Consider the following 16,511-nt stretch of genomic DNA (forward strand, 5'->3'; position numbering starts at 1 on the left):
AGAAGAATCACAGAAAGAAACCCAGGCAGGCCAAAGTATGAGGAGGATAGCCCAGAGGGGAGAGTGCGGGATGCCCTAATTTTCTGCATATCCACAAATCCTCAAACCCCTAAACCAAGCATGCACAGGATACACCCAAAAACCAGCATAGCAGAGTTTTGTGAAATGAAGTGAGATTTGAACTACCATTCACAGGAAAAGTGGGAGGAAAGCAGCTCAAAAACCTGAGGCCTGAACCTAAAGGGATTAATTGCCTGCTAAATCAAAAATGTCAACATTCTCAAAAGGATTAAAACAGAATCAAGAGTCTATGCAACATGACATTCAAAATGTTCAGGATGCAATTCAAAATTACTCAACATACAAAGAACTATAAAAATGTGACCAGTTCTTAATGTAAAAGAAAGCCAACAAATACCAATGCTAAAATGACCCAGATATTAGAATCATAAGAAAGAATTTAAAGCTGCTATTATAATCATTTTCCTAAAGATAAAGAAAACAGTTATAAAATAAACGTAAAGACAGAAGTTCTCAGAACAGACGTTAAAATTACATGAAAGAACTACAGGGAAATTTTAGAAATGAAAAATAAAATATTAGAAATAAAAATTTAATGTATGGACTCAAAAGAGAAGAAAGAGTCTCTGACCTTGAAGACATTAACCAATCTGAAGAATAAAGAAAAAACATTTTTTAAAAAGTGATCAGTCTCTGAAACTTGTATGACAAGAACAAAAGGTCCAGTGAATATAACTGAAGTTCCAAAAAGAGAAGAACAGGGACATAAAAAATTTAATGGCTGAAAAAACTTAAATTTGGCCCAATACTTAAATGTACAGATTTAAGTAGTTCAGTGAACACCAAACATGACATGTTCAAAGAAAACCACCTTTAAACACACCATGACCAAACTGCTGAAAATCAAAGATAAACAGAAAATCCTGGAGGCAGATAGAGAAAAACAACACATTACACAGATGGAATGATGACTTAAATAATTGCAGACTTCTTATAGGAAAATACAGAGACCTGAAGACAGTGGAACAACACCTTGAAAATGCTAAAAGAAAAAAAAAATTATCAACCCTGAATACTACATACAGCAAAAATATCCTTAAGGAACAAAGTGAAAATAAAGGCGGTTTTTTTTTTTTTTTTTTTTAATGTCTTTTTCGTGACCAGTACTCAGCCAGTGAGTGCACCGGCCATTCCCATATAGGATCCGAACCCGTGGCAGGAGCGTCGCTGTGCTCCCAGCACCACACTCACCCGAGTGCACCACGGGCTTGGCCCTACAGGCGTTTTTGATAACAAAAAAATCAGAAAATTTCTTGCCAGAAGGCCTGCTTTATAAAAAATAGCAAAGGGAGTTCTTCAAGTTGAAGAGAAAATGATACAAAGGGAAACTTGGATCTTCAGGAACGAAGGAAGAGCATCAGAAATGGTAAATATTATGATGAATATGAAGGCTACATTTTTACCTCTTCAGTTATTTAAAACATATATGACTATTTCAAGCAAATATTCTAACACCACCAGGAAAGTTTTCAATGTGTGTGATTATGAATGTGTGTGTGTGTGTACAGTTGATATATACATAGCAAAAGGACAGTAGGGGTGAGCAGTTGGAGAAAACTATATGATTACAAGTCGTCTACATTTTACGTGATGTGGTACAATATTAGACTATTAGGATTAGTTACGTATACTAAGACCCCTAGTGAAATTATTTTTTAAAAAATAAATACAGCCAAAAAATCAAGATACACTAAAATGGAATATTAAAAAAAAAAAATTCAATTAATCCAAAAGAAGAAAAGGAGGAGCAGACAAACAAAACCAGGGGGAGACAAACAGAAAACAGATAATAAAATCCAACTATATTAATAATTACATTAAATGTTAATGATATAAACACTCCAATTAAGAGTAGATAAAAAGGTAAGATTCGTCTATATCTGTCCATAAAAGACACATTTTAAAAATAAAGACACAGGCGGGTTGAAAGTGAATGGATAGAAAAGGATGTACCATGAAAATTGAAGGCATAAGAAAGCTGGAGCAGCGATATTCCTGTCGGACAAAACACACTTCAAGGTAAACAGTGTGACTAGAGATAAAAAGGGATATTTCTTAAAAATAAAAATGGACAAATTATTAAAAAGACATAATTATATATGTGCATGTGCATAACAGCAGAGCCTCAAAATACAAATGAAGTAAAAACTGGCAAAATGAAAGGGAGAAACGGGCAATTCCACAATCACAGTTGGAGATTTTAATACCCTTCTCTCAACAATCAATAGAACTCGTCTCCTCCCACAAAAAATAACAATAAAAACACAAAAACCATGAATAACATCAACTATTTTGATCTAACTGACATTTAAAAAACACTACATCCAACAACGGCAGAACACATTCTTTTCAAGTGAACGTGAAACATTCACAAAAATAGGACTATATGCTGGGCCATCAAACAATTTTGAATGAATTAGTACATTAGACTTACCCTAATGCAGGCACATCATAGACCAGGGTTGGCAAACGCTTTCTGTAAAAGGCCAAATAGTAAATATTTTGGTTTTGAAGGCCATATGGTCTCTGTGGGCTCTTTTTTTTTTTTTTTTAAACAGCCCTCTAAAAATGTAAAAATCATTCTTAGCGCATCCAAAGTTTGCCAACCCGTCACAGATTATCAATGAAGTGAAATACTCATGTTTACAAATTATTTTAATTTTGTTTATCTTATTTTCTTACTTTTTACCTTTTTACTTATCATGTATTTAATCACCTAAAAGTATTTAAACATCTTTTAAACTTTTATCTTTTTATTATCTAAAAAGTAATTGCCAAACTTTTTTGTTCACACACCTAACCAGTAAAAATATCAGATAAGTACCTTACACATATTATATGTATATATACTACATATGTAGCATATATAAAATATATACACTATAAACACCTACAAAATAGAAAGTACCAAAAGATAAAAGTAAATTTATTATACAGATATTCCCAATATTTTTTTTCCCCAAAACTACAATGAATCATGTTGCACAACCCCTTCGGTATGGCTACCCCACTTACAGAAACCCTCCTACAGAATACTCCCTCTCCTCCACCCATTTTGTTCCATCTCCATAGCAGACAGGCAGGCAGAATATGCAGATGGATGACAAGTATAAGACAATTTTGTTTCTGAACATGGGAGGTTAAATCTGTGGGGTTTCTTTCCTTCTCCGGTTGATCCTATAACAGCTCTATCAGACCTGGATTTTCTAATCCTTCCCTATGCTGCACATTCTGAAAATTTTGACCTGAGTAATTTAGGCAATCCATAATCCAAAATTCCCACCCCACATAATAATTTCATCATTTATTTACATAACAATTTTATCATTTATTTACTTAATAAATTTATCATTTATTTAAACTGCTAGAATGGTGATTTTATTTACAAATCATCCAGTCTTTCTGAAAGAAATTTCATGACCTTAAAGCTCTGGGGTCTACCCTGTACAATCCACTGGTCCTTGAGAAGCCTTGTAAACCAATCATTAGACAGTGAGGAGAATGAAAGATTTCATGTGGAGAATAACCCTCAATATAACACCTATAACACCAAGTTTCATTTTCACAATAAGCACTTAGTATTGAATGTTCCAGAACACCTCCTCTGAAGAATATGGGATAGCATGAGTCCATAACCTAGTGCAGTTACAATTTTTGTATCAGTTACCTCAAATTTGTCTATTAAATTTCTCTTAGGCAGGGTCATGGGAAAATCTTCTGAGCGGGTTAGTTTCTCCAATTTCTTTTATTTTCTTATAATAATCTCAAACTTTGCCAATTCTGATTTACTATTTCACTTTGAGAACTACACAAAGTTAATTGACTCAGTGTTCTTATCTACAGTTCAAATCCACCTGCAAGCTTTTAGATGAGGAGAAAGCCATAATCGCACACTCTTAAATAAACACAACAAAATAACCAATATGCTCAAACTAGAGAGCAAAGATTTTCAGAGAAATATTATTCTTTCTTCCCCAGAGATGCAAATCTGAGGCAAAGATGCAGATACATTCTGGTTTTTTTTTTTTTCTCTTTTTCGTGACCGGCACTCAGCCAGTGAGTGCACCGGCCATTACCTATATAGGATCCGAACCCGCGGCGGGAGCGTCGCTGCGCTCCCAGCGCCGCACTCTCCCAAGTGCGCCACGGGCTCGGCCCAGATACATTCTGTTTTTAAATGCCCACTGTATAAAGGTTGGATCATGAACTAGGAATAAAATGCAGAAAGGGAAAGGGATGAAGAATCCCACACTGTAGAACTTGCATCTGAGGTGCTGGTGAAACATGTAGCTGGAGATATTCAATAAGCAGGTTAAAATGTAGATCTAGAGCTCACACCAGAGATTTTGGCAGATAATTATTTTGAGGTAAAAGTTTGGATGGTTGTAAGCATTAAAGGAGAAAAAGTGAGAAAGTGAAGTCTGAAAAGTGTGGTGGGGAGTTGGGAGATGGGCAGTTTTGTCTGGTGGTCCCACCATACCTGAGGGATGGGGAAATACTCTTGAGGTTCTTCCAAGTGGATAATACTCAGGAGCCATGTAAGAGCACCAGGTTCTGATTAGGAGGGGAAAGAAATAATTTCTTAAAAAGTTAACAACGTAGAGAAGTTGATTTACAATGGAATAAGGGTTGTAAACAGTATGAGAAAGGGCTAAGAGGAAGGGAAGAAAAAGATAACGTCAATATGAGGAAGAGCAGAACAGCATTTCCCAACCAGGATGCAAGCTCCTTGAGCACAGCAATCATTTCTTCCATGCCCACACAATGTGAGTTCTCAAAGATGTTGACCAACTCTTCCACAAAGCAGCCTGAGTCCAGCAGGGAGAAGAGCATAATGTTTCCCAGGATGCTAAATAGAGCAGCTGTATACCATTTATACAGCTATTCCTAAAGTCCTATGTGATTCCTGGTATGAAGACACTTAAAATCACTTGTATAAGCTGGTACTTATTCTAAAGCCCTAACTAAGCACTTAAATTATAGCAAACTACAGTACAAATTCTGATTCAGGATTTATCATTCCTTACAGACTACTGGTTAGAAATGAGTCATAATCACCAGTGATCAAATGATACTATTAATTAATTATAACTGAAGAATTCAAGATAAAATGAGGTCTGATGGATCTAAGTATTTCTTATATGATTGTGGCCAGAGCTTATACCTGCATTTCTTTTTATTTCAGAGACCTAACAGTATACTGTGATTGTTATTGTTTTTTTTTACTTATGATGATAGAGGAAGAGTGCAATCGTTACCCAATAATATTTCCTAAGGAAAACACTACAAGTACATATCTGCTTGAAATGGCCATCACAACTACCAAAGGTAGGATCAGGAACCCAAACTCTAGAGAAAGTGAGGCCAACTAACTATATTGATGTATTATTTCAGATATTTGAAACATCACATTCCTGAAAACTAATGCACTGAATGCCATACATATATATCTCAAGTACTGTGACCTAGTTTTTCAGAATATCAGAAATACTCTGATAATCTAAACTCCTTAACACTTTTTTATCCATTTCAACATTTCCCAGATTCATGTCTGAGGTTTTCAAAGCCAAAGGACAGCTGAAGAGGAGACAAGTACAAACTCTTTGCAAAGACTTAGTCATGGCTTAAAAGGTTATGTATGGATAAAAAGGGAAGGAAAAATCTTCTCTCTCAAGCTTTGAAATTCCTATAGCACAAAAGCCCTCAGAGAGTGGAACACTGTTTTCTTCCATTAAAAACTTTATGATATGGAACCATGGGCCCCAGCCCCCTCTTCCCAGAAGCAGGCAAGAGAGCATGCTGAAAACATCCCTTCCGCACAGGTGGTCCACCATAGCTACCGCCACAGCTATGGCTGTCACAAAAGTGGTTCAACACTACGGCAGCAACCACAGTCACCATGCAGGCAGCCCCCGGACACTTGACTGCACCAACACAGGGAGAGTCACCAGCAGACAGCAGGAAAAAAAGGACATCTCTCTCCTCAAAGCCCACTCCAAAGTAACAGAAGAGCAACTACTCTACCAGATGACCAGACATCAAAGTAGAGATACTAGAAATACAAAAACCCAATAAAATATGATACCACCAAAAGAAGACAGTAATTCTCAAATACCAAACCCTATAGAGCAGGAAACCCTTGAAATGAGTGAAAAGTAATTTCCAAGCAACAATCTTAAGGAAAGTCACTGAGATACAAGAAGACTCAGTTAGACAACATAATGAAACAAGAAAAAAAATGTAGAATATGAAGGAGGAAATTTACAAAGAGATTAATACCTTATAAAAGAATGTAGCAGAGCTCATGGAATTGAAAGATTTACTCAGTGAAATAAAAACCATAACTGATAGCTTAAGCAGCAGGCTAGAACAAGCAGACAAAAGAATTTCTGATCTTGAAGATAGTCTTTTCAAAAAAAACCCAGGCAGACAAAATAGGAAAAAAGAATTTTAAAAAACAAAGAAAATCTAAGAGAGCTAGGAGAGAACCTTAAGCACACAAGTATTCAAATCATGGGTGTTCCAGAAGGGGAGGAGAAAGGAAAAGATATGGAAAACCTATTCAACAAAGTAATAATGGAAAACTTCCCAGGTACAGGGAGAGACACAGACATTCAGATCCAGGAGGTTCAAAGATCCCCAAACAGACTGAACCCAAAATGATCTTCTCCAAGACACATTATAGTCAAACTGGCAAAGCTCAAAGACAAAGAGAGAATCTTAAAAGAAGCAAGAGATAAGCATCAAGTCACATATAAGGGAGCCCCGATCAGACAAACAGCAGACTTCTCAACAGAAAGTCTGCAAGCCAGAAAAAAATGGGATGATATATTCAAAATATTAAAAGACAAAAACTGCCAGCCAAGAATACTACATCCAGCAAGGCTATCCTTCAGAAATGAGGAACAAATAGTGTATTTTCCAGACAGACAAAAGCTGCAGGAGTTCACCACTATACGACCAGCCCCTATGAGAAATCCTCAAGGAAGTCCCGCATCTGGAATCCAAAAAACAATAATCACTACTATGACTACACAAGAAAGAACAAAACCCACTGGTAGAACAAAAATGCAAATGAGAAGAAAAAAGAAACTAAATCTTATACCACCACAAAAAGCCATAGTGACAATGTAATGATGCCCTTACTTTATTTAAGTTTACAAATATTGTTGATCTTTTTAAAGAATCACCTTCTGATTTTGTTGATTTTCTCTATTGTTTCTTAATTCCCTATTTCATACAATTCTGTTGTAATCCTTGTTATTTCCTATTTATATTCACTTTTAGTTTAATTTACCCTACTTTTTCTATTTTCCTAAGGTAGAGGTTTACATTACTGATTCAAGATTTTTCTTATTTATAATATAGGTATTTTTTTCCCTTGAGCACTGCATGGGCCCTTCATCCTATAAATTTTGATATGTTGTGCTTTGATGTTTACCTCAAAGTACTCCCTAATTTCTCTGTGATTTTTTTTTTTTTTTACCCATGGCTTATTTAGGAGAGTGTTGTTTAATTTCCACACATTTGTGAGTTTTCTAAATTTCCTTCTGTTATTGTGGTCAGAGAACATATTTTCTATGATCTTAGTCTTTTTAAAAAAGAAAAAAGGAAAAACGTAAACAAAAGTTCATGGAGCTTTCTATTATCTTCCAATTCTATTTTTCCACAAACTTTTTGAAGTGCTCTTGTGTTTATATTTTGTTTTATTGATTTCTTTATGCAATTTGTCTTGCTAAACTTAGATATTTAATCTAACTTCTTGATTTCGTTTTATTAAGTGGACTTGCTGATTTGCTTAGAAATTAATTTGCCTTTGAACAGTTAATTCATCTTCCTGTATTGAAATTAATTTGATATTGGCATGCTTTTGGAAGACTTTAGAGAGCTATTTCAAATAATTGTAGAGATTATAAAATGAAATATGCAAATTTTAATAAGTTTTACATCTCCGGTTTTGGTGAAAATTTGGAGCCCTACTTTCTACAGAGTACTCTGTTATTCATCTGTTATTCAGTTTATGTATGTTATTTGAACAAATAAATGTGCACATCCTTGGTAAAAAAATAAATAAAATGTTTTTAAAGTAAAAAAAAAACTTTATGATCTGGGTTATTCAACTTTCTTGGTGCACGTGCAATAAAGGGTAATACAATTTTTTAAAATGTTATAGTCTTCAGAAAAAAAAACTAAGGAAGATTATAAATCTCTAGTACCTTGCTGATAATAGTCACTCTTAATATTATAAAAACTACAATCCTTTTGGGGGGAGGCAGGGCGGGTATCAGGCCAGCACGGGGATCAAATCCTGGACCTTGTTATCAGCACCATGCTCTAACCAACTGAGCTAACCGGCCAGCAATATGCACAATCTTATTAGATGAAAATAACAGGAGGTATGTTAGACAGTAACTGCAGATAAGAATAAGATAGTGAAGCAAGGCATTTTGTCTTTTGCATAATCACAATAAAAAATTAACAATGCCTAGATGGAGTGCCTAGATGGTTTTACGAAAAAGCAAAATTAACTAGCAATAAAACAACCAGCTATACTTTTTACCATAATGTGTTACTAGAAAATGAATCCTAAAGGATTGTTACACACTTTTTTTTCCCTTAGCAACCACATTATAGCTGTTAATTTCACGCCTGATCAAAGACACATTAATTAAATAATTAACTGGTGTGACCAATGAAATGCCAAAATTATATTACTAATATAACCCTTGATAATCATTTAAAAAAGTAAAAACCATTTTAAAAGTCCTATGAAACAAATGTCAATGTTCCATACCTGTTGATATTACAAAGAGACACAAGATAATATCGATCAGAATTCCAACAAAATAAATATATCATATTCAGCTTGAAAATACTGTGCCTGCCATAATAAACACTGAAGAATTAATACAACTGTATTTTCCTTTTTAGAAACTTTCTTTTTTTTTTTTTTTTTTTTTTTTGTCGTTTTTTCGTGACCGGCACTCAGGCAGTGAGTGCACTGGTCATTCTTATATAGGATCCGAACCCGCGGCGGGAGCCTCGCCGCACTCCCAGCGCAGCACTCTACCGAGTGCGCCATGGGCTCGGCCCCTTTTTAGAAACTTTCTGAAGATGACCTACCTGAATGGGTGAATATCCAAAACGTTGGCTATCCAAGAAAATATCAACTAATGCCTTTGTTTTCTCTAATTTGAAAAGACACTTGGATTTATTTTATTGAATTAAATTCCAAAGTACAAGCATTTTTTTCTAATAAGAGACCAGGCTCTCCTGACAGTATGTCAGACAACATGCTAATGCACTGGTACCCTTTGCCAGGAGCAGCAGTTACAAAGTACAAAAGGACCTCTCTCCTAAGGAGGAAACTGAAGCCTCCAGAAGTTAATGACCTGTCTAGGGTTCCGCAGCAAGAACCACAGTCCAGGTACAATATTCTTTGTGGGGCATCCAGTCCAACATTTATTCTGGGACATCACAGTATCTCAGGAAAAGAAAATATTTTAAAGTTCAAAAAATTCTTTATTTCCAATCCTATCAAACACACTAATCAAAATGTCATCAATACTTAAAGCATTCTTGCTAAGCTAGATTAATCCCTTTATCTTATATTAGCCATGTAAGACTGTCTCCCTAACTTTCTCACTAAAAAAATAAACTATGATGACAAAAGCCATCACACTGAGTTTTATGAAGCTTTTTGGCTATAGCTATGGCACCTGACCATGGCATGCAAGTTGGAGATATGGCCATGAAGTAAGGACAACTATGTTTTTAAAGAACATGAATAATAAAATAGTATTCCTCATGGCCTTAACTCCTTTGACCTTCATTAATTAAATTCAATTTTTAATGGAAAATAAGATAGTAAAAAGTACTATTAAGTTGTCACCTATTATGGTACCTTGGCAGCTTTATTAACCTTGTCTTCATTTTCTCTCTTATACACAAAAACTGAAGCAAATTTGCCATCCTGAAGTACAGCGGGATAAACAGCAAGTCCAGAGGGTAAGACAAATGGTGGTTCTTTCAGTGTATAGTTCTTTAAAGCACTGTTCTCTGATCCCATCCCTTATGCAGTGAGGCAGTACAGCAGCTCCTCCTCAAAGCCAAGCAGATCTAAAAGAAAACAGAAAACAATTTAAAACATTAAATCTCTAACTGCCACATGAGCAAGAGATATCCAGGAAATCGAGACATAGTCCCTCAACCTTACTAGTTTCTGCAACTCTCAGGATATTTGACAATAAAAATGGTAAATGTTCGGCAAGTTACTAGCAATGCTTGTTAATTAATAACTAACAACTCTAGAGAAAATGCACATTACCAAGTAGTTACATGCAGTTATCTTTCCCCAAAACCCCCACACGCAAACTTTCAAAGTGGAAAGGCAATCAAAAATAAAATAAGGTAATTCATACCCCCTCACATCTCCTGTCTTACAAAGGAAAATGTTGCAAAACTAGATTATTCAAAAACAATAAAATTTCTGTATGTCTAAAATAACTTTTAATTATAAAAAAAATACAAACTGGAGAATATTTGTAACGATGATGAAAAACATGCTAACAAATGGAGAGATCATGTAAACCAAGTAAAACAGTAAAACACTGAGAGAATAATGGGAAAGAAAACACACAACTCATTGAAGAAATACAAATAAACATAAGAAAAAGTGCAATCTCACCACTCTTCAAAGCCACGCCAAGTAAAAGAGGGAAACTGCAAAACTGTGTAATCTCAAGTGCTAAAAAACAGACACACACATACATAAAATTCTAGAAAATGCATATCTACTCTATGACAGAAAATAGATCAGTGGTTGTGGGGGTTGGGAGGGCATAGTTAGAGAGACCAGGGGGTAGGCAAGGATTACCAAGGAGTATCAGAAAATTTGGGGGGACAGATACATTCACTATCTTGATTATGATGATGGTGATGGGTGATTATAAGCGTCAAAACTTATAAAACTGTACAATTTATGTTCAGTTTATTCTATATCAATTATACCTCAATAAAATTGTTTTAAAAAGAAAGATATAAATACATGCATACACAGACACAGAGAGACAAAAAAAAATTTGCTGAAGTATTAACAGAAGTTTGCCACGGTGGGGTCAGACTGGAGGTAATTTTATATAGACACACACACACACACACACACAGTGGGGTCAGATTGGAGATAATTTTATATAGACACACACACACGGTGGGGTCAGATTGGAGGTAATTTTATATAGACAGACACACACACACACACATACACGGTGGGGTCAGATTGGAGGTAATTTTATATAGACACACACACACACACGGTGGGGTCAGATTGGAGGTAATTTTATATAGACACACACACACACACAGTGGGGTCAGATTGGAGATAATTTTATATAGACACACACACACGGTGGGGTCAGATTGGAGGTAATTTTATATAGACAGACACACACACACGGTGGGGTCAGATTGGAGGTAATTTTATATAGACACACACACACACACACACACACGGTGGGGGTCAGATTGGAGGTAATTTTATATAGACACACACACACACACACACACACACACACACACACACACACACACACACACGGTGGGGTCAGATTGGAGGTAATTTTATATAGACGCACGCGCGCGCACGCCAGCAACTTCCAAATCTTCTATTTTATGAACATATCTTTCTTTACAACAGGTATACAAACTCACATGGTTACAATAGGTAATATTATCACAGTAGTCCAACAGTATTGCTACAGCAGCAAAGGGCCTACTGTATGTGCACAGTCACCTACTGTGACAGGGCTGGCATTCTGAAACCAGGAATGCAGTTCCAGGGTTGTCAGATCATGAGAAACCAAGAACCTGAATATTTATGTGGAAATTTCCATATTTTACAATGGTGGCTCAATTTTTTAAAAAACCTGTATAGGCCAAACAACATATGTCTAAAAGTTTTGTGGCATTCAGTTTTTAGTCTGGATTTACCATAATATAAAAATTAAAAATAAAGAGTTCTTACTAATACCGGCAATGTGGCAAGCAAATTACTAGTTCTAAGTAACACAGACAAAAATTCCACGTAGGCCTTAAAAATTTCAGTTTAAAATCTGTATTCTTTGGACAAATATAAACTCAATAATCATTACACATAGTCCCTCTACTTGGGTTTTTTTTCCCACTCTGGTGAAGTTCCATACAATACTTTCTATGTTATCAGAGTATGTAATGATGCTCAAAACACATGCCTAAAACAGAATTTAAAGTACCTACAGAGCCATATACGTCATTATAAAGAGTACAACATGTATGATGGCCAAAACTATCTAAAATTGAAGTTTTCCAAAATCTAAGAGTGTTTCTGAGGATAAGAACTAAATCTGCTTTGTAACAAATCCACTGAGTTCCTCTGGCAATTTATCTTTCTTAAGAATGATACAAAAAGAAAAGAAGGATATAGAAGTAAAAAAACAGTACTAAAAATTGCAAATTGCAAGTATCCCAACTATATGCAACATTCAACTTTTTACTGGGACTACAAATAAAAACAGTTTATGTAGGATCATGGACAAAAGCAACTATGCTAATTTCCCTATTCTGGTGATGTAGTGGTGCCCGCCCAGCCTACCACAACCTCCTACAAAGTAGAGAGTCATGCTTACCACTTGGATCTTGCCCCTCTCTTTTGGCCATAGTTAATGGGTCATGGGCCTACCCTGGGCCAAAGGGCAGTTAACTCACAGAAGAACCCATGGGCTGAAAGAAGAGTTAAACTGGCCTGATCACTGTCTTCCCCAAGATATTTGTCCATTAGCACATAGGTGAAGGTAGAAGGATACCATGAGGAAGAACCGGGGCTACGGCAACCAAAGCTACATGAAAGCAAAAACTTGGCAAGCACAGAGGAAGTCAGTTGGTAGCAGGATATAAAAAGCAAACGCTGGGAAAGTAGCTTAGTCACATTTATAGGGGCACTTTACTGCCCTCCATCTCATAGCTACAAAAAGTCCAGCTTCAAATGCATTTCCCTCATTGCTTCACTGACACCATACACTCCCTGAGGTAGCTAGAGTGGATCTTTACTTTTTTAACTGATCTCAACTCAAAGCTCAGGGTCTGTGTTCTTTGAAACCAACTGCCATTTCATAAGCAGGAAGCTCTACTTGCCTTTAACTCCTGAAAAACCAGTCAGACTAGAGGAATGAGTTACAGAAGTGTTACTTGAAAAGTGTATACATTTGAAGCTAGTCTAACCTTCTATGTATTAGACGCAAGACACAGCTTTTCAAAATCAATACACAATAAGGGAAAAACTGAGAATAAGGAACTGCATGTAAGTAAATACATTCTTGGCAGAAAATCATGCTGTTTATTGAGTTTTATTACTAATCCCCAAAAGAGTTAAGATGGTCACCAGGATTCAGCGGCAGCGCTCTGGCTAAATGAATGGCAGTCAGTGGAGGCAAGAGCAATGGGCATTTATTTTACTTAGTTATTTCTAAATAGCCAAATACTTCCTTGTGGAAATACTGAGTCTTACGACATCTATAAAACTTTGATTTAATATTATGAATTCTTCTGCAAGATATTTAACAATTAGAGTTCTGAAAACATTAGGAAGAGGTTAAAACTGGCGATTCTTCATAGCAGTGTACTTCAGCTCTAAGATCCTAAGAAGTATCACTTAAAATTTAAAAAGGATGACTTAGTTTCTTGAGAACTCGAGAGAAAAGATATCTGCCATTTTATTGTTTTGAAAGCATCCTGCGATGCTGACCAGAGCTGTAGTTATATTCTATGTCCAGTGCAAACTTTATTAGGGGAAAATAAAAAGATGTGCTGATGATTGCAATTTGAGAATGTCTTAAAGCAGTAATTCTTAAATTTTTATTTCACACAACTGTATCTAAAGAGGCACAAATACCGTTGATATAAACAGTGCTTGAAAAATGATAATTCAACTAAAATGAACTTTCTGCAATGTAAGACAGTTTAAAATACAACACTTGGATTTCCAAAATGCTCTTTCTTGTTACTTTGATGAGTGTGTGTGGGGGGGGGGGGGGGGGCGGGGACATAAAAATTTGTTTGCTAGCTTTGAAATTAAAAAGTCACAAGAAGGTAGAAAAGAATAGTCTAATATGAAAGCATAGGTATTCTGCAGAATTTATCATCTCCATTCACTTTAATAAAAGATTGAGTGGGCAGTCTCTTACTTCAACACGCGCCATAATCTTCCGTTTAAATTTTGTTTGCCTATCTTCCTCTATCCCTTTGCTTCCTAGGGAGCACATGAAGTTTCTGGACCACCTGTGGATTGAGAAAACCCTCGTCTAGGTCACTAGGCAACTCACACTCAACTAAGAAACCCGTGTCCTCTGGGGAAATATTTCTCTCAGTTCTTTTCCCAGCAATAAATTGAGATTATCTTGGTCCTGGATCCCTTTGCTTCAAAATTCCAAAGATAATGGCTTGCACTGTGACTTCTAAGGATACACTGTACTGATACTTTGGTATCTAATGATAACATTACTCCCCTTGCTTTGATGTGCTTCAAATATATATTTCCTGTATGAAACTCAGTCCAGCATTGCCAGCTGACAAGCAACACATAATGAAGTCTTTATAGACCAAAAGAACTATAAGATACTTTTATCAGCTAAAAGATACTATGTGGATACGCACATGGGTCCTTCAAAACAGGAGTTACAGTGATTCCAAAACTCATGACCGGACTCTGGAGTATTTCACATGGTTTCCTAAACATGACCTTCCGAGAAATGCCTCATCTTTATTCTAAATAAATCACTACGCAAAGACAAGAGGAAGCTGGGCCTAGAGGGACCTGGCACTGGTCTTGAATGGAGAACGGAGCCTCCTTCCCAAGGGCGGGCGCGACCCCGGCCAGCATCCCCAGGGCTCGGGCAACGCCGGCCCCCGTGCAGTGACCTGGCCTGCCGCCACCCCCTCGCTTCGCTGGCCCTCACCTTCCACACCTCCCCGCGAGAACCGACTCCGTGGCTTCCTCCGAGAGCTCTGGCCGCCGGTGCCTCGCTGGGCGAAGATTAGAAGGGCGCCCCGCAAAAAGCAAGGGGAAGCTGCTCCGACGCGGAGCGCAGAACTCAACCGGCAGCCGGCGCCGCGCCGAGCTCGCCCCCGCGCGGGCCTAAAGCGCGGACCCGCGAGCGGGGCGCGCGCCCACCGCCTCCTCTTCCGGCCCGGCCCCCACCCCCACGGCCCGGTACGTCACTGACCGAGGAGGTAGCGAGGGGCTCCCTGTTACCTACGGAAGGGTGTCGGGGAGGAGCAGAGTGTCTTGACTCTGGGCCCCTTTTTTGCCCCCTTTTGACATCAACCACCCTCGCCTCCCCTGTGAGGTTATGGCCACTGCACCCACAATTTCTGGGGTAGGCTCCCTCCTACACCATAGAGACGGGTCCGGAAACGGGACAGAATGCCTACCTTCGCCCCTCCGAGGCCACCACAGAGGCGAACGAACCCGGAACCGAGCTAGAGAGGCCGCACGGCTGATTCTCAGGCAGGTGCCATCTTCAGTGTGGGCGCTAGTGACCACCTCGCACTTAATTCACAGCTCCCAGCAGCCTAGTCAGCAAAGATGTCTTCTCTGTGGCCCTTTGAGTTGAATGCCCAAGATGTTCTTAACTTTCAATTTTTGGCTTTTAACAGCACGGTTTTAATTACACTTCCGCCCAAATCCAAAATGGCCACTAGTCACTTCTAACAAATGGTAAAGAGGTTGGGGGAGAAAGGGATGATGGAAATTAGCGAGGAGTGACGTAGCTAGCCCTTGCACCTCTGATTGGTTGCGCTCTAACTACGGCTAGGGGCTGGAGCTGACTGAGGTCTTGGGGATTCCAGCTTGTCTTTGGGAGGGAGGTCCCAAATCACGGTTAATTTAGCAAAAAGTGAAATTGAGAATGTTAATGTTAATACAGTGGCCCTCCCTTCATCTGCCATTTTACTTTCTGCGGTTTCAGTTACGTGCGGTCAATGGTTGAAAATATTACATGGAAAATTCCAGAAATAATTCTTAAGTTTTAAGTTGAACGACGTTCCGGGCTGTCTAGCTTTAACCCGCCAAGGGACATGAATCACCCCTTTGTCCAACGCGTCCATGCTTCATACGCTACCCGCCCATTAGTCATTTAGTAGCTCTCTGGGTTATCAGATCAACTGTCCTTATTGCAGTGCTTGTGTTTAAGTCATCCTTATGTTACCTAATAATGTCCCCAAAGCGCAGGAGTAGTAGCTTTTTCGATATACCAAAGAAACGTTGTAAAGTGCTTCCTTTAAATGAAAAGGTGAAAGTTGTCAACTAATAAGGGAAGAAAAAAAAAAATCATATGCTGAGATTGCTAAGATCTATGGTAAGAACAATCTTCCATCCATGAAATTGTGAAGAAGGAAAA

The 16,511-nt window shown here is 37.7% G+C and overlaps 1 protein-coding gene across 4 annotated transcripts in view; it reads right to left on the reverse strand.

Moving 5' to 3' along the window:
* SCYL3 (SCY1 like pseudokinase 3) overlaps window positions 1-15,418 on the reverse strand; it is a 38,678-nt gene extending 23,260 nt beyond the window's left edge. The window contains exons 1-2 of one of the 4 annotated variants that reach the window (XM_063105490.1): window positions 15,069-15,418; window positions 9,986-10,200 (exon numbers count right to left, since the gene is read on the reverse strand). In XM_063105490.1, the coding sequence (XP_062961560.1) occupies window positions 9,986-10,150 (165 nt within the window). In that variant the 5' untranslated portion in view covers window positions 10,151-10,200; window positions 15,069-15,418. Of the gene's footprint in view, window positions 1-9,985; window positions 10,201-12,743; window positions 12,872-14,297; window positions 14,357-15,068 lie in introns of those variants that run through there. The other 3 variants (XM_063105491.1, XM_063105489.1, XM_063105488.1) reach the window with 3 other exon arrangements.
* Window positions 15,419-16,511: the final 1,093 nt, after the last annotated feature.

Source organism: Cynocephalus volans, chromosome 8 (assembly GCF_027409185.1).
Source record: "Cynocephalus volans isolate mCynVol1 chromosome 8, mCynVol1.pri, whole genome shotgun sequence".
Classification (NCBI taxonomy): Eukaryota; Metazoa; Chordata; class Mammalia; order Dermoptera; family Cynocephalidae; genus Cynocephalus; species Cynocephalus volans.